Source organism: Yarrowia lipolytica, chromosome 1D, assembly GCF_001761485.1.
Source record: "Yarrowia lipolytica chromosome 1D, complete sequence".
In the NCBI taxonomy this organism is placed as follows: domain Eukaryota; kingdom Fungi; phylum Ascomycota; class Dipodascomycetes; order Dipodascales; genus Yarrowia; species Yarrowia lipolytica.
In genome coordinates this window covers 630,985-656,402 of record NC_090773.1, presented here as the reverse complement: position 1 = coordinate 656,402, position 25,418 = coordinate 630,985, and the positions used below count along the sequence as shown (strand labels likewise).

General features: G+C 50.1%; 8 protein-coding genes across 8 annotated transcripts; 2 read left to right on the top strand and 6 right to left on the bottom strand.

Annotated features, from left to right (window-relative positions):
• Positions 1–877: 877 nt before the first annotated feature.
• Positions 878–1,122, bottom strand: YALI1_D06552g (uncharacterized protein; the record flags this gene model as incomplete). Its single annotated transcript, XM_068282615.1, has 2 exons — positions 878–1,069; positions 1,114–1,122. The coding sequence occupies 2 exons, from the start codon at positions 1,120–1,122 to the stop codon at positions 878–880; spliced, it is 201 nt and encodes a 66-aa protein (XP_068138716.1).
• Positions 1,123–1,326: 204 nt separating this feature from the next.
• Positions 1,327–1,824, bottom strand: YALI1_D06545g (uncharacterized protein; the record flags this gene model as incomplete). The annotated part of the gene is made up of 1 exon (XM_068282614.1): positions 1,327–1,824. The coding sequence occupies one exon, from the start codon at positions 1,822–1,824 to the stop codon at positions 1,327–1,329; it is 498 nt and encodes a 165-aa protein (XP_068138715.1).
• Positions 1,825–6,731: 4,907 nt separating this feature from the next.
• Positions 6,732–9,958, top strand: YALI1_D06489g (uncharacterized protein; the record flags this gene model as incomplete). Its single annotated transcript, XM_502428.3, has 3 exons — positions 6,732–6,822; positions 6,907–6,976; positions 7,474–9,958. 3 exons carry the CDS (start codon positions 6,732–6,734, stop codon positions 9,956–9,958), a joined length of 2,646 nt encoding a protein of 881 aa, XP_502428.3.
• A 1,825-nt stretch (positions 9,959–11,783) lies between these two features.
• Positions 11,784–12,163, bottom strand: YALI1_D06442g (uncharacterized protein; the record flags this gene model as incomplete). The annotated part of the gene is made up of 2 exons (XM_068282613.1): positions 11,784–12,070; positions 12,115–12,163. The coding sequence occupies 2 exons, from the start codon at positions 12,161–12,163 to the stop codon at positions 11,784–11,786; spliced, it is 336 nt and encodes a 111-aa protein (XP_068138714.1).
• Positions 12,164–12,687: 524 nt separating this feature from the next.
• Positions 12,688–12,952, bottom strand: YALI1_D06434g (uncharacterized protein; the record flags this gene model as incomplete). Its single annotated transcript, XM_068282612.1, has 2 exons — positions 12,688–12,865; positions 12,909–12,952. 2 exons carry the CDS (start codon positions 12,950–12,952, stop codon positions 12,688–12,690), a joined length of 222 nt encoding a protein of 73 aa, XP_068138713.1.
• Positions 12,953–13,350: 398 nt separating this feature from the next.
• YALI1_D06408g (uncharacterized protein) lies at positions 13,351–15,507 on the bottom strand (the record flags this gene model as incomplete). The annotated part of the gene is made up of 1 exon (XM_502427.3): positions 13,351–15,507. One exon carries the CDS (start codon positions 15,505–15,507, stop codon positions 13,351–13,353), a length of 2,157 nt encoding a protein of 718 aa, XP_502427.3.
• Positions 15,508–18,342: 2,835 nt separating this feature from the next.
• Positions 18,343–19,215, top strand: YALI1_D06380g (uncharacterized protein; the record flags this gene model as incomplete). The annotated part of the gene is made up of 1 exon (XM_502426.3): positions 18,343–19,215. The coding sequence occupies one exon, from the start codon at positions 18,343–18,345 to the stop codon at positions 19,213–19,215; it is 873 nt and encodes a 290-aa protein (XP_502426.3).
• Positions 19,216–19,956: 741 nt separating this feature from the next.
• On the bottom strand, positions 19,957–25,275 carry YALI1_D06311g (uncharacterized protein; the record flags this gene model as incomplete). Its single annotated transcript, XM_068282611.1, has 1 exon — positions 19,957–25,275. One exon carries the CDS (start codon positions 25,273–25,275, stop codon positions 19,957–19,959), a length of 5,319 nt encoding a protein of 1,772 aa, XP_068138712.1.
• Positions 25,276–25,418: the final 143 nt, after the last annotated feature.

Here is a 25,418-nt window from a genome sequence, read left to right as displayed (position 1 = left end):
AAAAGCAAATACAGATATTAATAGCAGCAATTACGGAGCACATTTGTTTTTCTTACTCCTATCATATTCACAAACTCCTTTCTCTGCTGCAGGACACCATCAATATATGCACTCAAGCTACAATTGTGGAGGATGGAGTCTGGCACATTCGGAGTCTGCACGGAGTCTGCACATTCGGAGCCTGACATCTTCCAGTGGAGGATTAGAGAGCCAAAGAAGATAGCAACGGAATCAATGAGCTACAGTAATAGATTCCTATCGTTATAGTTCGATGTCTTAGATTTTCACCATGAAGGGGTACTTGGAGAACATTGGTGCTAAGGGGATCCGAGGTCAAGTTTTCTTAGTACTCGTGCTACTGTACAAAAGTAGCACTCAGTAGTTAAAGAGAGAAGACGCATTTATTGCCTGATAACTTCGGAGGAAATTAAGTCCAGCTCATTGGAAACTTGACCTGTTTTACCTTGCCCGGACCCGCATTCGCAAACTGTGCGAGTAGTTACTGTAAGTCTTCGTTTGGAGTCATGACGCTTCAACTAGATCAATCATAATGCACGTTCCAAAGTATAGACGTTTGTCAGTTATTTATATCTGATAGGCAAGTTTCAACTCATGCCACTGGTAAATGCTTGCATCGTACCCTTGGATACCGCTCTAGAACTGTACGTTACCATCTCTCAAGTACATGGTGCTTTTTTTGGGCCGCACAGTGGCTATCGCATGCTGTGGGGTTTCTAACCAGATATACATATCATTGTACCAGTAGCCAGAAGTACATCAAACTTGTATATTCTGTTAAAATCCTAACTCACTCCAACACTCTGGTCGCTCATACGATAATCTGTGTCCACGGAGAACTGGGGTATGTAATAGTGTCTCACCCACCAGGAACACCCCCACGGGTGTTATGACCTATATGTATAGTCGGAGCTGCGAATGACGTAATGCTTCCGATTGTATCTACGAGGTTCTCCATTCCGATTTGCAGCTGATTCTCTAGGAGAGGTTCCGCGGGATGCTCTCCTTGGAAGGAGTGGCCAAGTTGTCCATCGTAATAGCCAGCAGGGTTCTCTTGATCTGCGTTCTAGCCGAGCATCGTAACAACGTATCAACTGATAGCATGCGATCTGGTTTTTCTTTCTCTCTCTTCTTTTCACTAATCCTTACAAACTAGCCAGAGATATATGTTTGCGTCTTTTCTCTCTAGTTCTCTTCTACGAGAACTGGCGATGGAGTCATGCTGAGGACTTCAAGTAGAGTGGGTCACTTGCACTAACTACTACTCCTGCTGCCCTCATATATTGCTTTTTTCAGGTGGAACGTGTTTCAAATGGATCGCATGATCTGGATACGAAAAATAAAACAGGGACAGACGGAGGAGAAAGCGGAAAAACAAAATAGAGGTTGGCGGACGGTAGAAGAACGGGGAAAAAAGCAATTGTCCTTGGCCGGAATTGATGTCTGACCAGGATAAAATTCCACGTCTCCAAAAGTCACATGCTCACTATCAGCCTTTGACACTTGCAGTACCTGCCAATCGTGCACATCATTTACAGCCACAATCCTATTCTGGGTGCTAGGGTTCGAGAAAAGGGAAAAATTAAGAGAGAGAAGGATGTCAACTACTTGGTAGTCTGACCGGCGTGATTGACGATTGGCTAGTTTGTGCTTAGCTGCAGTGATTTTCGCGTCTCTCAAAGGCGTTATCGTATCGCCATTTCTGCAGCAAGACCATGGCGCATCAACGCAAACAAACACACAGGAGAAATAAAACAAAATGGGGCTACAAGTACGGTACCAGTACGAGAAGCGTGTTGGTGTCATTGTGGGAGTTCCAATGTGGCTTCCGACTTGCGCAACTATATGCTTACTCTTTGAGAATGTGCCGTTTACGTCATCTGTCAATACTCACTTAACTTGAGGTCGGAGATGTGTGCGTGCCTTGGGTCACCTTCCGGGGAGTGTCTACGGCTCGACTGTTTCCCTAAGGCGCCAAGTATACCCCACGGCTCGAGTCACACACGTAATGCGACGCCCATAGTTTCATTTAATTCTTGATCTTCAGGGTGGATTCAGTGCCGTGCGTGTAACTTTGAGGGATCCCTGAGATAACAGCCCAGGCGGTGTGCCGGGAGTGCGATTCCGGTGTCGACCGTTGGTCTTCGGGGAGGGTGGAGGAGAAGCGAAAAAGGTGGGCGATATTCTTGCCTGTAGTCTGAATAGAGGCCGCACACAAAGACCAGTCGGTTATATACAAGGAGCTATAGGTAAGACACCAAACTAAGACAAGAGTGGGTCTTCAGAGGATGGCCTGGGAAGTCTACACGATTGAGAGAGACACGCACACCTCAAGAGTCTTTTATTTTGGCGATAGTACATACAGTTAACATCTCTTACATGTCATCTGTGAGAGCGTGAGTGTATCTACCTCTTGGTTGATGTGCGGAAAGTCGGCGATAGTGCAGATACCAATCAACTGGCCGGTTGAAAGAGACATATGGGGATCTGTGTAGCGAGCCTACGATGTTCTGGCTGCTTACAGAAGCGGTTGAAAGACCACAATACCTGCTTCGCTACGGCTCTCTCGCATTCCTCCAAGAGACAATATGAACTCTATGAACAAAGAGGAGCCTTGATTACACCTTGATTGCCTTTTAGTACGTGTTCAGTAGAGGTGATATGGGCAACCCACCTTTGACTTTAGCTTAACTCGGCAAAGTTTCGACCCCTGTATCGCCAGTGTGCCACGCTATGGTTTAGCGCAGGGATGAACGAGCTATACTATATTGTCTCAGCTGTGCACATATGCCGTACACGGTACCACTATAGAGACTCAGCTTAGACTTGCCCAGGGACTGAGACACGTAGTATGGAGCAGTTTAGAAACGTCTATTATTCGCGAAACGCTGTTGCAGGGCGTCCACATATGTCCTTGGGTTCCAAGTGCGGGGAAACACTTTACTCGGACTTTGGTTCCCGGCACTACTTTCGGCCCTACGGATGTGTCAATGAGCAAATATCAGAGTGGAAGTTGGCAGCCGTAGCGGGAGTGACAAGCGGTATCCTCAAGTGACAGCCCTCCACAAACCCATGTCTCATTGTGGATGCAGGGAAGACAATAGGTATGTGCAAACTTGCTTGGCTCCTGTTCAACCCAGAGTTTGAGCAAAAAGACTATTGGGCTTGTGTGGACGACTCCGTCATCTGTTATCACGGGACTTCTCGGAGATGTATCGGAGTCTGTGAGGATGACTTGCGAGCTGCGCACTCGTGGAACAGGAATTTCCTCTTCTGGCTATACACATACAGGTCTGCATAAGCGAGTTGTTTAACCGGCTCGACGACAATGAACCCAGATGGGCCTGAGAAGAGATGATAGCAACTGTCAGTTGACGGGCGAAAAAACAACGGAGACAAGCGGAAAAAACCAAAGTAAAAACTGGTCTAACAGACACTCACGATAGACAGATTGATAGAAGGCTGAGTACATAGAGACGGATTGGAAGATTGTGGGATTGGCTGATTGCTATCTATACCAAGTATGGGTGGTGGTTCTCGCCGATATCGTCTCTTGCTCTCTATTGGCTCGGTAACCAGTCCCGCAAGTCGTCTCTCTTGGACTCTGCTCCCCTTCACATGCTTATCTCAACTACATGGATACTGCACAGTGTGGAGGCGCATCGACCAACTGCGATGCGATGCGAAAAGATAATTGCAGCCACGAGCCCCGCGGCAGCCGGCTAGCGAGTATGCGGCTCGGAAAGGCTTGAGTGTGAAAAAACCGTGGCCAAAAAGCAACGACTCCAGCATAGTCTCTTTAGTCCTGTGGTTCCGATGTCTACGGTATTAGGCCGGAAACGCTCCAGCCATTAGGCATTCTTTGGCGACCAGCCGTTATCTTGGTGCGTTCCAGAATAAAACAACAACAATACATGCACTTATACGTATAGATTTTTGCGTTCTATTGTTTGGCATCCATCGCGCGCTCCGATCTCGGCGTCTGGACCTCGGCTGTGGGGTGCATGCACTGTACCCCAGAATGACAGTTTCGGACGAAGGGGCCTGACGTCTGAGGCGTGGGATCGATATGAGGGGCGTCTTTTTTGGAGGACCGGGGCATCTCCTCTAGGACTCGCTTGTCTCTAGTTTGCCCGTTTCGAATTTATTACAACTTTTCCTGGGTTATATCCTTGGTCAAGTAGCGCATCTAAATTCAATGTTTCACACCAATCTGAAAGCTCATCTGCCTTGTCTATCCCCCTTAAAGTTTGAGCTTGGCTAGACGGATCAAGGCTACTTTAACCGATAACTCAAAGTGAAGCGAAGAGCGAGCGATGAGAGAGATAGTCGTAGCGGTGCCAAATATTAAACCAGACACGCTAAGACGGCGAGTACAAGCAGTATATTGAGACCCTGACGGAGAAAAAAATATATAATCAGTCTCAGGGGAGGGGTCGATCTCCAAGGGGAAATAATATCGAGCATTTATCCGAGGCTCCACTGACATTTATCCACCCCGAAACCCCCACAAACCTGAGTACGATACAAGCACGAGTGGGATATGTGTGCCAGTTTAGGAAACTTCGCGGAAAAAATCGGATTGCCCCGCAATATACAATGACGCACACGTATAACGTATATTTCCGCCACATGACGTAGTCCACGTACCGGTAGTTACAGTACATTGCACAGCATCGTCATGCACTGTGGCACTGAGTAAACTGGGGGAAAGGAGCATTACAACGAGTTCTTTGTCCACGTGCAAGGCTGGAGCATGTACACGAGGGTAAGGACAAATCCACAGTCAGCAACAAGGTGGCTTGCAAACGTAACCTGCTCTAGTGTCACGTCTCTCAACTGCCGAAGAAATCATAGTTTGAGATTGAAGTTCGGATGAGATTGGGGTTCTCTGTTTGTGTGTTTGTATGCCAGAGGATTGCGTTTGGACCTGGTCACATTAACTCATTCCACACATCTCTCATGTGGACCAAAGATGGCAAACAAAGATAGGTTCCGCACATGTCTTGTTGTGCTGCTCAAAAGGCTGGCCCACTATGCCTGACTACTGCACCGGTCGATGCTCAGATAAGGGAACAGAGCTCTTCGGGGTTATTTGCGGTGTGGCCGTTTCGGGCGCCTTGCCAAGACACATTTCATCTTACTCATCGTGCAGTACAATACATGGATCTGCTGTTGCTTGTGTGAGTGCCTAGACCCTCGTGTTCCTGGAATTGCAGCAGTACTCTGGTGAACCTCACCGACTGGAGACTGGATAGTGGCGAGGGTTTGTGATTTGGTTACGATAGACGACCCAGGCTCAAACCGATATTGCCGGAGTCGTGGCTTGCCCGCTTCCAAAGATCCAATTTCCACCTGCAACGTCTATCACTGTCAGAGTAGATATCAAGGGCCAATGAGCGTACACCTGGAACTTTAAGCCCCGTGAACCAGGTCGACAAAAATCAGAATTTGGCTCCATATACACTGGGATCCCACTACTTGGAGCTAGGTTAAGCTCCGGTTACACTGGAGTTTGTGCTTGTGCTTGTGCTTCCTACTACTGTATGTATGTACAGGTACTTGCACACAAAGCTCAGCCCTGAACGGCCTCACTCCTTGTGCGGGGGCATGAACCAAAGAACATATGCACGCTATTGCAGTCGCCCCGAAGAGACACGTCGTTGGAACACGTCTTTGGACTGTTCCAGTGTAGGTAGCAGCGCCAGCGTGCCACTAAGAGACATCCACCAACAGCCAGAGCTCTCTCGCGGAGCCCCCGAGTGGATCTTTGGTGGGTCGCCCCGTTCGGGCAAAGGGAGGCGAGACAAGATTCAATTACAATTGTCCCTAAACCGTGTCGCCCTCTGTCTTTCTGTGCACCTGTGAGTTGAGCTAAGCCTTGTGAGTCTTCTCAGGGACGTAGCACATCCCGTACCGTTGAGCGACGATTGCGGAGATGTCTAAGTCGATCCCAGTTAACTTTGGGAGCGAGCGATCTGACGGACACAAAAAAACACAAAAGAGACAGCCTGACGGAACCAAACCAAACCAAACCAAACTACAGCACAATATGACAATACGCCCAAGGAAGATACAGTACGATACACGATACATACGAGGCGGATCTCAAGACATTAGTGGCATATCTGAGGACAAGACAAGGATCAACCGTGGGGCACACCAAAATGTATCAATCTTGTATATCGAACAAGCTACAAATACAATACAGTACGAGTAGGCGTACATCATGTGCGTCAGGTACTAACCAAATGTATGAGGATCAGTGTGTACAGGATGAGTCCTCTGGCCTTGTATGTGTGCGTCGTGAAAACCGAATTGCTCGTTTGATTCCTCTCTCTTTCACTTGCTAAGCGAACCTCTCGTTGCTACGATTCTCCCCCAGGCTTTTGTTTTTCCCTCTCCCCCTCATATCTGACCTGTCGAATCGTCGCTAGACAGAGTTCGGTAGAAAGCTTGGCCCAAAGCCAAACGTTTAAATTACAAGATTTGGCACCAAGCTACTGACCAAGAAGCTTAAAACGGAAACCTTAGAGCGGCCCCATTAAGCTTCCAACCCAGAACCCTTTCAGACTTTCAGGCTTGGAGCTACGTGCATAGTGCATAATTGACGTTTGGGTCTTTTGGTGATATATAGCCACACGTCTGTTGTCCCCGAGGGCCTCCAACCGTCGGTATCTCACGTATTCGTCTTCGTCGAGCCCTCAGCCGCCATGTCCGACGACCGGAAATTCAAATGCAAGCACCCGGGGTGCGAAAAGACCTTCAACAGACGGGATTATCTCATACGACACAGTGCTAACCGTGAGTGGCGACTTGGCAAGTGGTAGAGGATGGAGGCAAGAGGCAAGAGGCAAGAGGCAAGAGGCAAGACACTTACTAACCCAGACCTCGACACGCTGCCTTTTCAATGTCCGCAGTGTCCCATGAAGTTTGCCCGAGCAGACTTGCTGCAAAAGTGAGTACACAACGCACGCTGAGTATCAAATGCGAGGTGTTGGTGGGGACAAGTGGAGACCGCAACACTGAGCGTTTAATGCCATGTGCAGAGAGCATATTACTCTAGGATGGAAGAGAATGAGGAGATACAGCGCGAGATATCAGCTCAAAAATACCACCCCAGCCGAAAGGTACCTGTTATCTTTTGGTGCTTTCTTGCGTGTCGGGGTACATACTGCTTACTGGAGGCGGCTCATGTTGGTCCTGGCCTGCTTCTAGAGTGGTTCTACTGCTTTAACGCTTTTAGCCCGGTTTCAGGCAGGGGACTAGGCCAGCAGCACACGGGCTTAGGCACACGTAGCAGATGCCGAGCAAAGCAGCACAAAAGTGCAGACAGTTCTAAGAGTCGCTTAGCCTGGAGCTTCTTCTAGGTGGTGCAGCGTACTACCTTCTCATTTGTCTGGGCTTTCGCATCCATCAGGTCCATTTATGATCAACAGTTCTGTACTAACACAGGCACCTCAACACGCGCTCGCACGAACGACGAAAGAAGCGAGAGGAGAAAGAAAAAGCGAAAATCGAGCGTAAACAACGACGCAACTCCATGAAGTCCCAGAGCAGGAGCAACTCGATCGACATGAACACCAACATTGTGTCGCCCACCACCGACAATTACACATGGCTGTTTGGCGCCCAGTGGCCCGAGTCCGCCACCACAGCCGAAGACACGTTCAAAATCAAGAGCGAGTTTGTCCCACATCAGGAGCCGACGCAGCCCGACAAGAACACCAGCGAGCTGGACTTCATGCACATGGTGGAGTTTGAACAGCAGGGCCAGGGTCGTGCCTTTTATGCCGGCATCAAGACCGACCTCGACAACTCAGACACAACCAGTGACTGCTCTATCATGTCACAGTACTCCAACTCCACCCAGGGCACCTATCCTCGCTCCTCGGTCAACATGCCCGACCTGACGCTGCCTCCCCATATGCGAATGTCTGTGGCCTCCGTCACTTCAGCTCCCTCCATGCCCCACGTGCCACACATGCTCCAGCATCAACCCCAGCACCGCGCGGAGCTGCAACCGCCACACACACATCTGATTCAGCAGCAACCGCCGCCACCACCCCAGCATGTCCATGGCGTTTCTCCAGAGATACTTAATCCATCACTGGGAATCCAGCCTGTGTGTCTCAACACCATCGGCGACCTGACACCTCCCGCCGAGCCTTTTGTGGCCCGAGAAGACAAACTGGCCCAACAGTCAGCAAATGCAAACCAGCAACATCTCCCCACGCCGCAGACCCACACACAGAGCCAGACACAACCGACGCAGCCTTTGTCGCCCCGTGACAAGTACCTGGGGCTTTTCTGGAGCAACTTTGACCAGCTGTACCCCATCATCCACAGACCGTCATTCAACCCGGACACGGCTCCCGAGGCGCTCGTGACTACCATGGTGTGTGTCGGAATGACCTACGACTCCGAGCCTGCAGTCTACCAGGAGGCTATCCGCACCATGCAGCAGCACGTGCATCAGCTGTACTCCAAGGCTGCTTTGGTACGGGGCACCAATGCAGATGAAAACTTGTGGGTGCTTCAGGCCTTGGCCCTGGCTGCCTACTTCCACCGGCTTCTGGGCTCCAAGGACCAGTGGGAGCTCGCCGAAATGTACTCTTGCATTGCTCTGGTTAAGGACCAGATGGTGACCGAGAACGCTCCTCAGCTGGGCCCCGACATTGCTGCGTTTTGGCAGGTGTGGATCAAGCACGAGGCTCGAAAACGGCTGCTGTGCTTCTTCTTCATCCTTGACACCCAAGCCGCAATTCTCTTCAAACACACCTCTCACCTGTCTGTGTTTGATACGGATCTGGAGCTTCCCTGCACTGATGCTGCCTGGAGTGCCAGAGACACTCGGGAGTTTTACATTGTGTACACTCTCCAGCCCCGAGGTCCTAACAACCTGCGACCTGCTCCTGACGTGACCGAGACGCAGTCTTACCCCAAGAACAAGCCGTCGTCTGCTTCTCGGCGATTCGACAACGAGTGTCATCGTGACTGGCCCTCTCTCCTGTTTTGTGTCAAGCGAATCATGAGTGACTACGAGGAGGACCAGCAGGAGTACCCTCTGGCCTGTTTCTCGCAATTTTCGCGTCTGCTGCTGCTCCATGGCATCCTCAACATCTGTCTGGATCTCCAGCACCGAATGGTGTCAAAGAAGACGGATTACAAGACCAAAATGGTTGTTGCGTTTATGTCTTGGAGAGGCTACTTTGACCGGCAGCTTCGGGAAATCAACCGGGAATTCCAGTTGACCAACATCATGGCTGAGAACGCAGCTCATCTCAAGGACGAGACCAACGCCAGTGCTCTTCTTGGCAACATGTCTGGCAATGAGGACATTACTCTGCAGTTCAACAACTACGGTAACACTCCTCTGCTGTGTTCCAACTGGTCGCTGTTCTCCGTGGGTCTTATGACTCTGTTTGTGGACACCCAGATGCTTCGCCAGTACACTGGCACCGTTTCTTCTCCCTCCGAACGGGTCACTGCCACTCTCCGGCAGTGGGCCAACGGCCATGACGTGACTTGGGCTGTCTGGTACGCCAACCAGCTTCTTGGCCGGGTGTTCCAGAACGAGGCTCTGCCGTTTTTGGCGGACCACGTGGCCTGGGGCATGTTTTCCGCCTGTCTGACGCTCTACACTTTTGAGTCGCTACGACGGTCCAACTCGCCCCTCCAGTCGCCCCTGGAGTCGATTTCCGAGTCTCCCCGGGTTGAGAACACCCAGAGCGAGGCTCTGGAGTACATTCGGCTGGCCTCGCAGACTCCTCCCGAAGCCATTGACGACTTTATTTCCGAGTCGGCTGCCACGACTCTCATGCGCCAGAAATACATTGTTTCTGTGCTTCGTCACACCGCCAATCTTCTGTCTTCATCGAGCAGAGAGCAGTGTGTCTACATTGTCTCACATCTTAATGGCATTCTTGCCCGTGTATAATAGCAGCGGTGGATGGACTAACAACACTACACTGTCCGCTTTGCAAATATATTTATTTATAGATTTACCGGTGAAATTGTAGTATACAGTAAGTACCGTACGAGTTTTACGACCGAACTACGAGCGCGAGTGTACTTTGAGCAGGGTATGACGTGCTTTTGAGACAGGTGGAGTTGGTGATTATTGCATGAGCTTCTTCCGGGTTTTTACGATCGGGTGTAAAAATGGATATATTGTTCACTCTACATTGCAAAGATAGAGAGCAGCTGCTTAGCACATTGTACAGTCCCCTTGCTATTTGTGGCCCTGTGCATTTGAGGGCGTTGTAGGTCTTGCACTTGATTGGCTGTCAACTCGCAGGGTAGGTATGGGAGACGATCAGTGGGACGGAAGCTCGTTTGCGGCGTATCGTATTCCGACCGTTTATTTTCGCAGAACCCAACTCCATACATAATTGAACATAACTTGTATGACCTCGGTTTCATAGAAAGACAGCGGCGTTCATAAAGATGAGTTATCAGATATCCCAACGTTGACCCGGCGCCAGTAGTCTTATCAGATATGCTAAATAGTGTGAGTGTTAGTGCTAGCAGCGAATTAGTAGCGGACTTCGCGGAGAGGAAGGGGCAGCGTGGGGGGTGGGGGAGAGACAACCAAGAGACAACCAAGAGGAATAGCAGAAGACTCTTTCCGTCCGTCTGCTACAGCCTACAGAGAGATCTTTCCGTTCCATTCCCATGGACCAAACAAAAGTAATTATGCTTGATGAAAGACTTGGGGTTTGTCACTCGATAGTTGAGTTCAGCTCGTCTTTCAGCGCGCACGGTGTGGTCCAATACAGTACAAGTAGCACACCATAGGCTTCAGCGGTAACTGCGAAGTCGGTCGTCTTTTTCGTACCAGCACACACCTCCGCCTAGACTTGACCGTTTTGCTCCAGTCCACCTGCATCTATACGCCAAGGGAAATTAGTTACAGAGTTGGATCGGCGTCCATCACCTCAACAGTCTTTGCCAAAGAGTCTTGCGAGCAAAACTGTAACGCTATCAGCGGGCCTGTGATCTTCATCCTTCTTCCCACGTGTGGTCATTAAAGTGCGAGCGCGACAGAGAGATAGCAGGGCGTAGATTTATCGACAAAAACACAAAGCCAAGACGCAAAGCCTGAGTCCAGCAAGAGTCAGATCCTCCGAGCCTGATAACCCCGTTATTTGGGCCGATGCGTGACGTCAGACACCGAGACTTTGGACGCAAGCTCCAGCCAATACAAAAGTACGAGCCAACAAGAAGTACCGGTGCTTGTACGAGTACAACAACAGTATCGTACATCCAGTACTATCAGAGTGCTTGGTGCTGCTCTCTCTATGTATGCACGTCCGTGGAGAAAGCAGGGAGCCCGTGGAGTTCGTGGCTTGTGAAATGGATACGGGCGTTCTCTTCGGTGAGAACACCTTGTCTTGTGTCTTGTCGGTCGCTCGTGGCGTGCGTTTCAACGCATCTCGGTTGGGTTTTGCAGTTGGTCCTTTGGCTCTCACTCTCGTTCCCTGCCCTTGTCTTATCTTCTCAGGGTCCTACTGCAATGCTGTAATCGACACGCCCACCCGTTGGAGGATTTTGGAGGTGGGGAGCCAGCGTACCCTGGGGTAAACAGTCTGGGTGGACTCCGTGGCTTGTGTGTTCTTGCTTGCTTGCTTGCTTGCAGTTGAAGAAGAAGAAGAAGAAGAAGAAGAAGAACACGTTCCGATATTGTGTGCAAATCCGCTCTGGAGCTTCGGCTCCTCCCTCTCAAGATGGTGCTCGTTACTTGCTCACGCCATCAGCCCCACCTACAGCCACTCGTCTGCCTCACCGCCTCGTCGGTGATTAGAATTGCAACCGAGCTTGGGTTGGAGCTTGTGAAGAGCCAAGTCGAGACCCCAAAGACAGTACGAGCCAAGCGACGTCGGCTGTTTGTTTATCACCAACGGCAAGTCTAACGTAGACGTGAACAGACTACTGAGTCTCACCGGAAGAGGGCGAGTGAAGGAGCGACAGACCCAAAGTGAACGGGCTGAATAGAGTCCGACTGAGCGACAAGACGCACGGACTACTGTAAACAGAGTCCAAACTTGTGCTAAACACTGAGTCTGAATGATGTGGGCGACTGTCGCTACTGACGATTATGTCCGATACTCACTCTCAGTGCGGGCATGGACATCCCCACCATTCCGACACTCCAGAGAGAAGTCCGGTTTAACCGTTGCAATTACATGTACAAGAAACGTAATACTCGTACATCACCAGCTATAGACGCTCTCTTTTGTCCTGGCTTGCAACGACTACTGTGGCTTACATCTGCACATCTCATCAACTCTTTCTTTCCTCGACAAGGACCATTTTACGAACCTCCAAGCTCAAACAAAACCCTGTCGCAAGGAGCTACACATGGCACATGGTCCGTATCTACCCGCAACATACCCGTTCCCAATTCAGCCAAGGGTCCAAGCCTCAGTCCAGGGTCGCCGCTAAACTTCCACTAATCTGCCCAAGTCTATGGAGGTGGGCAAAACACCGTTGTACTATAATCGTTATCGCATCTTGGCTCGACGGGTGGAGAAGCTACTCGATGGACATCTCATGGAGCTTACTGATGGTGACAAATTGCCATGGGAGTACTAATATCAGGCTCCTACTGAATTGAATGTCACGGACGTTGCAGGCAGTAGTTTACTCGTCTCATAGACACTCGTCTCACAGACACTCTAGTATGTTACCTGCTACCATGTACTGTGAGCTACTTACAGGCACATACTGTTTTACCACTCTTGTGCCTGGAAGGAGTATGGTCACTCCAGATAAGAAACTAAGAGTGCCATAATGATGTCCCCTGTGGTTACAACGATCACTGACCGCTATTGTTCTGCATATCCTCTCTCTGCTGCTGACAGCATCACTTGGTAAAAGAGCTTTACAATGAGCCAGTCGGGATGTGGAAGTCTCGGTAAGGATGGATCATAGCTATATACCTTTTCAAAGAGCCGGTAGATACGCCAAAGTCTTAGAAAACCCGAGATAGAAACAGCCGTGCCGAAGACATACACTTGTCACAGTGTCTTACAAAACATGTCTTTGAAATCATATCATAATTAGTTGATAGCGAAGCGATGTGTTTCGGAACACACGAGCTATACGTGTCTCAAGTCTGATACGACAGACCAACTTGTATCATCTCTCTGATCATATCCATAATCAAAATCGTCATTAATAAATATATATGTACACACTGTTGGCAGCAGAGAAACAATGATGTTGCCACGGCCATGGAAATTTCTAACTCATTCAACGTTTGCGAGGCACAGCCAATAGGTTCCCTGGTGGAGTATTGGGCATTCGTAATTCCAGGCTGATAGTTCTTTAAAATTCTGGCGACAGATTGACATCCATCCATCCCAAAAAGTCATCGCCCTTGCCGTCCATCCAATCCTGCATGATATCCATCACACCCAGATCCGGAGGAAAGCCGAAATCGTTAAACTGCTCATCCTTGACCACTGGCGGTCGCTCGAGCTGCAAAGGAGCCATTGACGGATCAGGGTCGTCCGAGTCAGTCTTGATGATCCCGTTGATCGGAGCAGCTCCCGAAGACCCGTTTGTGGACGGAGCAGCCGTGGCTCCACCGCCATTCGTAGCAGTCCCGGCTCCTGCAGTATTGCCGCCGTTGCTGCTATTGTTTGTTAACGCAGCAACGCTGGAAGAAGCCGTCTGCTGTGTCGGTGTGTTCCGGCCGCCGGTGTTGCTGGTGGAAACTCCCTGGGAGTTGCCTCCGCCGTTTCTCCGTTGAGCTTCGTGAATGATCCAAATCAGCTCGTAAAACAAGGATGCAGATAGATGTGACCGCATTCGTGACACAATGCCTGGGGTCTTGAAAAGCTCCGGATTCGTCACAATCGTGCGATTCAGTTTTTCTACAACCTTGGCGATTCGCGAAATGTCGTTGTCCACGGGCCAGTGGGCAACCATCTGCTTGAACTTCGCGTGTAGGGCCACTACGGATCCTCGAGCGGTCTCATGGTATTTGGGCAGCAAGTGGGGGCTCAAATGAAGTCGGAAGAGAACCGTGGCTGCGAAAGACGCACATTGACGCATCCAAATAGGATACTGTGTGATCTGATAAGGCAATCCACACAGAATGGCGACGGCTCGCGTCGCCGCATTGTACGCGTTCATGATGAACCGCGTGTCTGTGCCCCCGATGAAGGAGAAGACCGCAATCATCAGTCGGATGTTAAGGTAGTACATTTCCGCTGAGGGCTCCGACAGATCCAGCTGTTGGGCCACAATGTCAAGCTCATTGTTGATAACGGCCAGCACGTTGATGCGGTCGTCGTAGGGGATGAGACCGTCTGCCGATGTCTGTGAGTTGCCCACAAGGTTGATGAGTCGCGAACAAAAGGCCGACAGCCGGACGAGAATCGAGAATGAGAAGGACGGCAGCTTGGTTGCGGCGTTGTTGATGAGCGAGTCGGCCTGGGTTGTCGGTGGGAGGCCAAGAGAAGAACACCAGACCTGTTCCAAGAAGAAGATCGCCATCCACGAACGGGTTCGCCATTTGACTGCATCCGTCATTCGCACTTGCGAACGTGAAAACTCGGACACAAACTCACCCCGGTGCAGGCCCAGCTGCAGCGAAATGTTTTTGGCGAGGCCGATGAGCCGGTAGCTCCAGTCGTCAAGAATCTTCATGTTTGGAAGAGGCCACGTGGCCAGAACCAGCAGGGCCTGAACCACATGGGTGGACCGTGGTGTGTGCAACCAGCACGTTTCGATGATGAGGTTCTTGACGTGCGGCCATAGCTGGTTGTATTGCTGCGGGTTAGGGTCAGACTGGCATGCCGTGACCATAACGGTCCAGAACAGCAGCTTTGACTGCTCGTATAGCTCTTCGGGCGAGTGGGTCTCCAAAATGGGCAGGTACGGCAGATAGCGTTCTACAAAGCGTTTGTGGAGCCGCAAGACGCGTTCATTGTTGAGCGTGACTCCATTTAGCGTGTAAGTGGACGACGGAGAAGCCGAGGTTGTGGTTGTGACCGGCTTGGACGTGTGGTTGGGGTGGATGGTAATGGGAGGGAGGTGTGGCGGATGTGATTGTGCCTGTATTTGTGCCTGTATTTGTGCCTGTGGTTGTTGCGGTAGTGGTGGCAACTGTGTGTGTGGATGAGGGGGGTAGGGAGTGTGTGGTGGTGCGTGTAAGATATGATGGGGATGGTGTGTATGGTTCTGTGGTGGTATCATCTGATGCAGTTCAGACTGCTGCTGTTGCTGCTGTTCCATCTGTGTTACTGGCGGCACGGACACTGGAGTCTGCACTGGGGCCGGCTGCTGCGGCTGTCTCAGCATCTCAATCTCCTGGCGCAGCTGGTGCACGTCGTCCATCAGTGACTTGAGCTGCGAGCCCTTGGGCGGTTTATACAGCGGGTCGACCACGCAATGCTTGTTGAGCTTCGCGCATCGGGTGCACGCGTTGGGGTACATTTTGCCAGCATCACACTTGACCTTTTGCTGGCGACACATGGAACAGGACGTGACCGGACGGGTTTTGAGAGGCGGCTTGGCGCCGGTGGAGCCGGTCGTCGCCGTATTCCTCGGGAGAGTCTGTGGCCGGTCGCTTCATGGCGAAATCATAGCAGGAGGCGCTGATTAGGGGATGGGAAGGGTGACACGGGGTTGATGGTGGGGACCGGATAATTAGGTGGTTGGAAGCTGCAGTGAATTTTATCCAGAGTTTGAATAAGAGGTTAAGGTTCGTGGGGAAAGCTGGGGAAGCCGATTCGGCCGACCAATGACGGGCAAAGATCACTCACGGACAACAATTGAGCCACTATTGGTGGGGGTGGATGGGTTGCGTGACAGAATTTGGCCCTTTACAGCAACATTCACACTCACGTGACTCCCCTGGTCAAAAGTGGACTACAGAAGGTGTGGCTTCTATCCTCGGCTCTAGCGCAAGTATGTTCGATACATGGCATGGGCTGCTCTCAAAAGACCCCTTTTCATACACGGCTTGTGACTATTAATGGCGTGGTATCGGGTGTCACTCGAGTGCGGTTGAAAGAGGGTGAGTGAGTCATCGACATGAGTACAGGAACTTATCAAGTGGCGGTGGTGAGTTGGTGGCAAACTATGAGTGATTTAGTTTGACTGGAGTTGAACTGATTTTACACTACAGTATGTCCTGTACAAGTAGAACAGCAGGGAATGTTGGGGAAATTCGTTGCGAGTGTGTGATTTGAGCAATTATGGTGTGGGTACAGTACAATTAGTTATTTAGAATCGGTGTAGGAGTGGATGTGATGTATTCAGAAGGCTGAACAGTACATACTGTATGTATGAAGGAACCCCTGACTACGAAGCCAAGTAATGCTCAGTTGGTTTTGAGTAATTCTAAAGTAAAGTTTTAACAAATTGGGATTGATTTGTAACGAAAAAAACGCCACTAGTTATTTCTTAGATACCGCAAAGAGTATCCGATCAAACATTTGTAATAATAGTTCTTACAATACTCTACAAGACTGTACTTCAGGTTCATTGCTGTATTTACCGTGTGTTTGTAGTGGTTCTGGAACAATGAAAAGGAGCCCCAGGGTTTCTCTTACTCCAACTAATTCTCAACAACCAGAGCTAATGGATACTCACAGAGATCCAACGCGATAATGGGATTATGGACAATCACATAAAGATAGAACTACAATTACTGTACAGTAAAACTAATTGTAGACACTACAAATTCATATACAGTACAGTATGTACATTCAAGACTTCTAACACGTTGGAGATCTTCAACTCACGCTTCTTGGAGAGAGCAGTAACTAGATATGACTGTACACCCCAAAGCAGCTGAAGATGGACTGAAAAGACCGAAGGATCCAATGGAAGCAATCACTTTGACATTTCTGATTCTATCTAGTCACGTGACAACGACAACAACTTGAGGGAGAGGTTGTACCATGTCATCATAGTGTTGTAAACATCATCTATAGCGCAATTGAAGACCCAGGGGTGACTTGAGATTCCAAAAGTGTATCAAAAGAGGACTTTCAATAGTTTGAAATCGTTCACCTGTTGTATATCTAGAGACACACCCACACCAACCCCAAGTCTGTCCTCAATACTGACTCTGGAAACAGAACATCCAAAACACTTCAAAAGTACAGGTGAAGTGACCAATATGAAACTACCGGGAATATAAACCGTTTCTTAAATGTTCAAGTTCATCAATAAGCCAGATAATCTCAAGACACGAGTCAATATCGACTCTTTTTGACTCACAATGTATGTACGCCGCACTATCCGATCGAAAACACACTTCTGATAACAACATCAACAAGCCAAAAGTGTTAGAATAATCGCAAAAGAATCCACCGTGTACAGCACAAGTGCACGGGTTTCGATCCTGACTCATCAGGATTTCACAGCAACATCTACACTTTCAAACCAAGGTTCACCTAGCCCAATCTGGATCCCCTCCAACTTGTTCATTTTTGCTCGAATCGCTTCAAAATTCGAGCAGTTGACTGTGGGTGTCACAATTAGTTATCTCCCTTACTTTCCGCCATGTTTCTCTCCTATATTATCTTCAAAAATCGCCCTCTTCAGATTTGCTACCATCTCATGATAGCGGCACTTTATACACCATTAGGTTATTCACCAAATGAGAGCAGTGAGTGACAGATGCGAGAAAAGCCAGTCTGACTCATAACCTGGCTCACTCATATCACACACTTGCTCAGCAACTGACTCAGGTCAGGGCCAGGTATACATTGCTTCCCTCCTCTCGCTGACTAATCCATCTCATGCAGCTGCATTCCGCAACTAACCACTTTTTCAACTCACCTAAAGCTAGCTTCCCCAACGGTTCCAGTTAGCATATCTTTTGTTGACCCGATAATGCACAGGTCACGTGACAGACACCTGACCGTCCGCGCTCGTCCAATTGTTGCCTCTTTTGGCATGTGGGACTTGGTGTGGAGCGTGTGGAACATGTTCCTAGAGGAACCAGACAAAGATGAGATCTCACACAGTTCTCTTTGTCACATGTCATGCGATTTTCCACACCATAAAAAAAAAGTGTGTGAAATGTGGGGACAAACTCAACGTGGACTGAGGGTGCTATACTTAGATGGCTAACAATGGGAGACAAGTAATGGTGGAGTACCAGAGAGATTTTTGCCGATTATGTAAAAAAAAAAGGAATTGACTCATTTGCTGTTGATGTAATACTGCCTGGTTTCTGACTCACCCGACTGTAGACCTTCTATTCTGACCCGGTATCCATTTATCACATTCTACTACAAAACTTTATCCATAACGTGCGTGTCACTATATTAAACGCCTATTTCCATCACCATCATGCGCTCCTCTTCTTCACGACAACCTCAAATGCAGTCCTATTACGCCATCGCCACCGTGTGGGCGCTCATCATTGGCGCCGCCACCTACTACTTCTTCTCCAACTCCAAGCCCAAGGCTGTCTTGCAGCGAGGAGATACGGCCTTCAAGGAGTTCCCTCTCATCCAGAAGACGGTGCTCTCTCACAATTCGGCCATCTATCGATTTGGCCTGCCCCGACCCTCCCACGTGCTGGGTCTGCCCATCGGACAGCACGTGTCGCTTTCTGCCAACATTGGAGGCAAGGAGGTGCTGCGTTCCTACACCCCCACCTCGTCCGACCTGTACGACAAGGGCTACTTCGACATTCTCATCAAGACCTACCCCCAGGGAAACATCTCCAAGTACGTGTCTGAGCTGGCCATTGGTGACACTATGAAGGTGCGGGGCCCCAAGGGCAACTTTGTCTACAACCACGGCCTGGTCGAGTCCTTCGGCATGGTTTGTGGAGGAACCGGCATCACCCCCATGTACCAGATTCTGCGACACATTGCCGCCGATCCCGCCGACAACACCAAGGTTAACCTCGTCTACGCCAACGTGAACCACGACGACATTCTGCTCAAGAAGGAGCTGGACGCCATTGCCGCCGAGAACGACAACATCAAGATCCACTACGTGCTCAACAACGCTCCCGAGGACTGGACCGGTTCCGTGGGCTTTGTCACCAAGGAGATTCTCGAGAAGCACTGCCCCCCTCCTGGCCCCAACACCAAGCTGCTTCTGTGTGGCCCCCCTCCCATGATCTCTGCTCTCAAGAAGGCTTCCGTCGAGCTCGGATACGAGAAGGCCCGACCTGTCAGCAAACTTGAGGATCAGGTCTTTGCCTTTTAAACACAGCTGAGCGACAAAAGAGTTGCCTGCAAACTAGACTCAAGTCATAGATAATGAATTACGTTGAATGCTAGAGAAGGCGGTATTAACAGAGCGAGACTGGCTGTATATCAGAATCTGGCAGTTTTGGAGGTTGTTGAGACAGCCCTATATAGTCTAGACGACATCTGTCTACAGTACAGCTAGCTGTATCAAAGTACTTACGATAGATACGAGTAGTAGTTTCCCCAGACGATGCGATCATTAGCCTTGCTGATTAAAGCTGAACCATCACGTATTATTGACACTATATCAATTTACTTCAACATTTACAGAGCTAGTTAACAAAGTACTTACATTAGCTCAGTAATTACTGAGTTCACCCACACTTATTAAGTAAATAATTAACAAAGCTTCAAGGCTCGTGGATACAGACACTTCAATGCCCATACCTAGTGCAAACACATAGCAACCACCATTGGTAACAGTATCGCTCCGTAGTCTGGGGCCAGATACAGAAGGCATCTATAATTTCAGCCTTATACTCACTTGTATTGGAAGGAATGTGAGAGTCATCATCATCAGCTTACATACACAGTACACACATCGTCGACTGGCATTGAACATCACATACAGTGTGAGTACTGTACCGGTATTTGTGCACAAAGTACCATGTGTACTTGTCACGCCCGCAAGCACCGACGTGTAGTCCTCATAATCATATAATACATTAATATACAAAGCTACCTTTTTCGGTGTAGCTTACCAAAACCATCCATCTTCAATAAACTTGATCATGTACTCGTCAATGTGACCAATACCAGAGTCTGACTCATCCGAATCAGAATCATCATCGTCCCCTCCTCCATTGTCAACAGCCACATCCGGAGTAGCCACAGGAGTGGGACTATCCATGGCAGACGACAACTCTCCGGTGTTCTCCTTCTCCATAGGTGTAGCAGAAGTAGAACGAGAGCCCGGAGTGGCACCCTTGTTGTTTTCCTTCTGCGTCTCGTCGAAGTCCTCCACGTCCAGATTTGTCTCCTTGGTGGCCACCTTGGCAGCAGCAGCATCGTCGGCATCTTCAGCCTGGGCCAGCGCTCGCTCGAGGTTTTTTCCACTGAGATTGAGTGTGTCGGCAACAGGAGCAGCGTCGTCATCTGGCTCAAGACCAAGCATGTCGTGCACACTCATCTTGTTGAAGTAGTCCGTGGTGAACTCTCCGTCCTGAATGACAACGTTGTCCAGTATCTGTTTCTGATTCGCCTTCTTGAGAATGTTGGATTCAATAGTGTGCTCAGAAACAAACCGGTAAATATGCACATCTCGGGTCTGTCCGATACGATGACATCGGTCCTGGCACTGCTTGTCCATGGACGGGTTCCAGTCCGAGTCGTAAAAGATGACCGTGTCTGCTCCCGTCAAGTTGATACCCAGACCTCCAGACCGAGTAGAGAGAATGAACACGGGAATCTTGGGATCCGTGTTGAACCGCTCCGTCAACAGCTGTCGCTGCTCGATCTTGGTGGCACCGTCTAGACGCATGTACCGCAGTCCGTGAATGTTGAGGAACTGCTCCAGCACATCTAGCACCTTGGTCATCTGCGTGAAAATGAGCGCTCTGTGACCTCCGGCAATCAAGTCCTGCAATAGGGTAGCCAGGCGCTGCAACTTTCCACAGTCGTACTGAAGGAGCCGTTTATCAGGGAAAGCGATACTCAACTTGACTTGGGCTTGGTGGAATGGATCTGCGATGGCAGCAGGAGGACCAACAACGACCCTCTGTGACTTTTTGGGAGTCACCTGCTTGAAGTACCGCTGCTGGAGAATAGGACCAATGCCCCCAAGACTCAACTCGGCCATGTTGAGAGTAACAGCCTTGGGTGTTATGCAGGCGAATCTCTCAATATAAGGAGCCATGTTGTTGGCGCACTCCTGGACCGTCGGATGACGCAAGTGGGTGAGCTGCCAATGGTATGACGATTCATTGGTTTCCTCGGGACGATCAGGTTGCAGTCTAGAAGTGTTGATAGTACACACCTCAACAAGATTTCGACCGTAAACTGGTTTCTTAGCCAGAGCAATCTGATGAAGATACTCCACTCGTTTGAGTGAACCAATGACCTGCTGGAACGACGCATGGTGCATGTGTTTGTAGTGGCCCTCGATGTCGTTGTACCGCTCCTCTTCCGGGGTTTCGGCAGGGCAAAACTTTTCCAGCTCCCGAATTCGATTCTTGACCGTCTGGACATTATGATACTTGCGGAAACTGGTGGCTTCATGCGTAGACATGTCTTCCAGCTCGGCATTGAAACCGAGGAACGAAAGAGACACCTCGCTTGGGGCATAGCCACCGTCCACAGTGTTGACAAGCAGAGACTTGACTCTGTCACTGACTCTTTCATAAGGAGTGATGACAGACTGCTCCTGGACAAAGGACGTGACAATTGGCCGGACTTCGAACAAGTCCGGATGGTTACACACCTTTCGCAGCTGCATCAAACAATTGATGATGGAAAGGAAATTGCCTGTTTTGAGTGTTTCTCGGGTCTGTGCACGAGACATGAAGTCGTCATAGAGGTACCGTTGTCGCTTGCTCAGTCGACAGTAGACCACATGTTCGTATTTGGCCGGCATCTGCTTTTCGACATCCTTCTTGAGACGTCTAAGAAGATAAGGACGTAGAATCTGGTGCAGTTTACTCACCGTCGTTTTTGCTTCCTCGTCCACTCCTCCCTCGACCATCTTATCAATGGGCCGAGAGAACCATTCCTGGAAGTCCTTGAGGTTGGCAAACCCGGGCATGTCCATCTGGTTACGAGAAGACGGCATGAGGAAGTACAGCAGTGACCACAGCTCCATGAGGTTATTCTGTAGGGGCGTTCCGGTCAGCAGAAGTCGTCTCACGGTGTTGAAATGCAGAAGGGATTGCCATCGCTGCGACCTGAAGTTTTTAATATTGTGTGCCTCGTCCAGAATCATGTAATGCCATCTCTTTCGTCTGAAGGCAAACAAGTCCTGAAGAACAAGCTGGTATGAAGTAATACACACATGCCAGGTGTCTTCCTTGTTCCAGCCACGTCGCTTTTCTCGTCGCTGGACAGGGTTACCGTAGTAAGTCATGACCTTGAAGCCAGGTGCAAACCGCTTGAACTCCATTTCCCAGTTGAGCATAACCGAGGTGGGTACAATAATCAGATGAGGGCCCCAAATGTGATGCTCACAGGCCAGATACGACAGCAGAGAGATGGTTTGGATGGTTTTACCCAGACCCATCTCGTCAGCAAGGATACCGTTGGTGTCATTGTTGTACAGACCTGCTAGCCACTCTAAACCAAGCTGCTGGTACGCTCGAAGAGTTCCTCGAAGGAGGAAGGGGGGTTCGACTGCTGGAGCTCGTTCAGGGGTGACTCGATCGAGCTCTGTGACATCAACGCCGTTGGAAGTGGGTTTAGATTCAACTCCGTTGGATTTTATTTCTTCAACCGCTTCTCCAACAGCTTCCGACACGGTTTCAACCTTGCGGTCAACCTCTGTGTCAGCCTTCTCTTCCTCTTCATCATCCTCCACCTCAACTTCCTCCTCCTCTTCCTTGATTACAAATGCATCATCTTCCTCTTCGTCCTCTTCGATAGCCTTGGGGCCGCCCATGAGAGCAGCTAAACCGGGAGCAGTTGTCTCGGCCTCATAATCGGACTCCTGTTCGGACGACGACTCGTCTTCAGAGTCCAGAGTGATGTCTGTGTCTGACGAGAACTCGTCTTCCTCAGCCGGGGTGTCGATAGGAGTCTCCAATGCAGGAGTCGTCGTTTCTGTCTCCTCTTCGATCTCCGCATCATCCTCTTCTTCGTCCTCATCCTCATCATCACCATTCTCCTCATCCTCCTCGTCCTCCTCCTCAGCTCTCTCCACTTTGATGTTGTCCAAGGCAGCGTACTTGGCCCGAAGCTCTTCAACGGTAAGCTCATCGTCGTCTCGAGTATCGACCTCAACCTGCTCCCGGTCGTCCTCCATATCAACGTCAGACATAGCATCGTCAGAAACAGCTTCTACCTCTTCTTTCTCACCCTCCTCAGTCTCAGGAGTATCATTATCTCCTCTCACACGAGCCTCCAATAACTGAGCAGAGTTCTCGAGAATCTCCTTGAGCTTCTTCTTGCCCTGCTTGCGCTCCTCCTCCTTAGCCTCCTGCTCCTTCTTCTTGAGAACAACCTTTTCGGCCAGCTTCCATCGTCGCATAACATCCTGGGCCATCTTACGAGCCATGGTTTTGAGCAGCTTGGCCTGGGCCTTCTTGTCTCGCTCCTCAGCGCCTTCCAGACGTCGGAAATGCTGATCCACAGCTGCGGCTAGACGCTTGGCTTGAGAGACATGGGCCTTTCGCTCGTCAGCCATGAGTTTGGCAAAATGACAAGCCTGAGCAACCACATGATCCCAATGAGTAGGACGGGTAGACCGCTCAGGGTCGTTGAAACCACGTCGAATCTCAGCCACTGTCAACGATTCCCCTTCTTCTTCGTCTGCCAAACCCTGTAAAACGCCCTCTCGTTTCATCTCATTGATCTTGTCGAGAGTCTCAAGTTCTCGCTCGTAATGTTCCTCATACTCCTCGAGAGTCATTTCTTCATCGAGGAGCTTGAATGAGCTCATGAAACCTTCCAGGCGCTCTCGATTATCAGGAGTTTGACCCTCAGCCACATCCAACAGCAAATGAGCAGGATGAGTGACTCGAGGAGGCTTCAGAGACACGTTGAGTTTTAGTTTGACACCATTGGGGAACATGTGCTGGGCAAACTTGTCGTCGAAGTGATAGTACTCATCTTCACTGTCAGGAAGAAGCCATCCAGTGTCGATAGGCTCCCATACCTCTTTCGACACATCGTAGGGCTTGTTGGGATCGTAGTCTGACTCTTCTTCCGAAGAGGAATCCACAGCATTCACATACCGTCTGGATTTGGATAGTTTTGAAGCCCGTGCTTGGCCCTTGCCTTTGGATTTGGATTTGGATTTAGAGGAAGCCTTCGACTTAGATTTAGAAGTCTTCGACGCGGTCTTACTCTTCCCCTTAGCTTTGGTTGGTGCCGAACGTCGGCTTCCACGTCTGGATGTTACTTCTTCCTCTTGTTCTTCTTCCTCCTCCTCTTGTTGCTCTTGTTCCTCGTCTTCCTCTTGTTCTTCTTCTTCCTCCTCTTCTTCCTCTTCTTCCACGAGCTCCTCTTCTTCCTCTTCTTCCACAGCAGTCATCTCCTCCTTGAGCTTGATCACGAAATCATCCTCCAATGCACCCTGTTTGCTTCGTATTTGTCGTCGTGTGGATCGCATATGGCCGCCAGTCTTGCGCTCCAAGTACTTGGTCCATAGATCGTAGTTTTGTTGAAACTGTGTTAGTCGGGTCCTAGTACCAATAATGCTCTCTCTCATACTCACCTGCTCCCAAACGCTGCTCTGATCTTGCTTGGCCTCGGCCGGATCGTAGAACACGAGTGACACAAACTGCTTGAGATGGAACAGCAGACGCACTCGTGAATCATTGTCCGAAATCAGTTTGGCCAACTCTTGTTTCTTTTCCTCCAAAGGAGTGAGAGAAACGGGTTCGGCCTCTTCCTCAACCTGAACCTCCTCCTCATCATCGCCCTCAACTTCCTCTTCAGGCGCTTCTTCCTCTTCGGGGCCTTCTTCCTCTTCAGGTTCTTCCTCCTCTACCTCCTCAACCTTGACAGACCTTCTCCTGCCGTTCCTTCGTGATGGAGTCTTCTTAGGTGTCGCTTTGGGTGTCTTCTCCTTCGGCTTAGCTGGAGCCCTCTTGGGCGTCGAGAGAGACTCCTTGGCCGCAGCAGCAGCTCGTCGTTGTTGTCGGCCACCAGGCGTGCCAGGAGCCTGCTGTTGTTGGGTAGCCTGCCGTGATGCATCTTCAACGGGCCTGTGGCGTCCGCTGGTTCGTCTGCCAGATGCAAGCAGCTCGACTGGCGTGTCTAGCACCGGATCCGCGAGCCTGCGTCGCTTGCTGGCTCCTGGGGCCGTGGCGCTGTCGACAGACCCATTGGCGTGCGTGGTGGCGAGATCTTGGGTACGCTTGGACATGTGTAGCACGCGCCCTTGGGGCGTCTATGTGTCGGATGGGGAAACTGGAAGCGGCAACGTGTTCGCCGTGCGCCGGTGGTAGTGCTCACGAGTTTTCAGCGCCGTTACGGGCCAGATTAGTGCGATTGCTGGCTGTTGAAGTG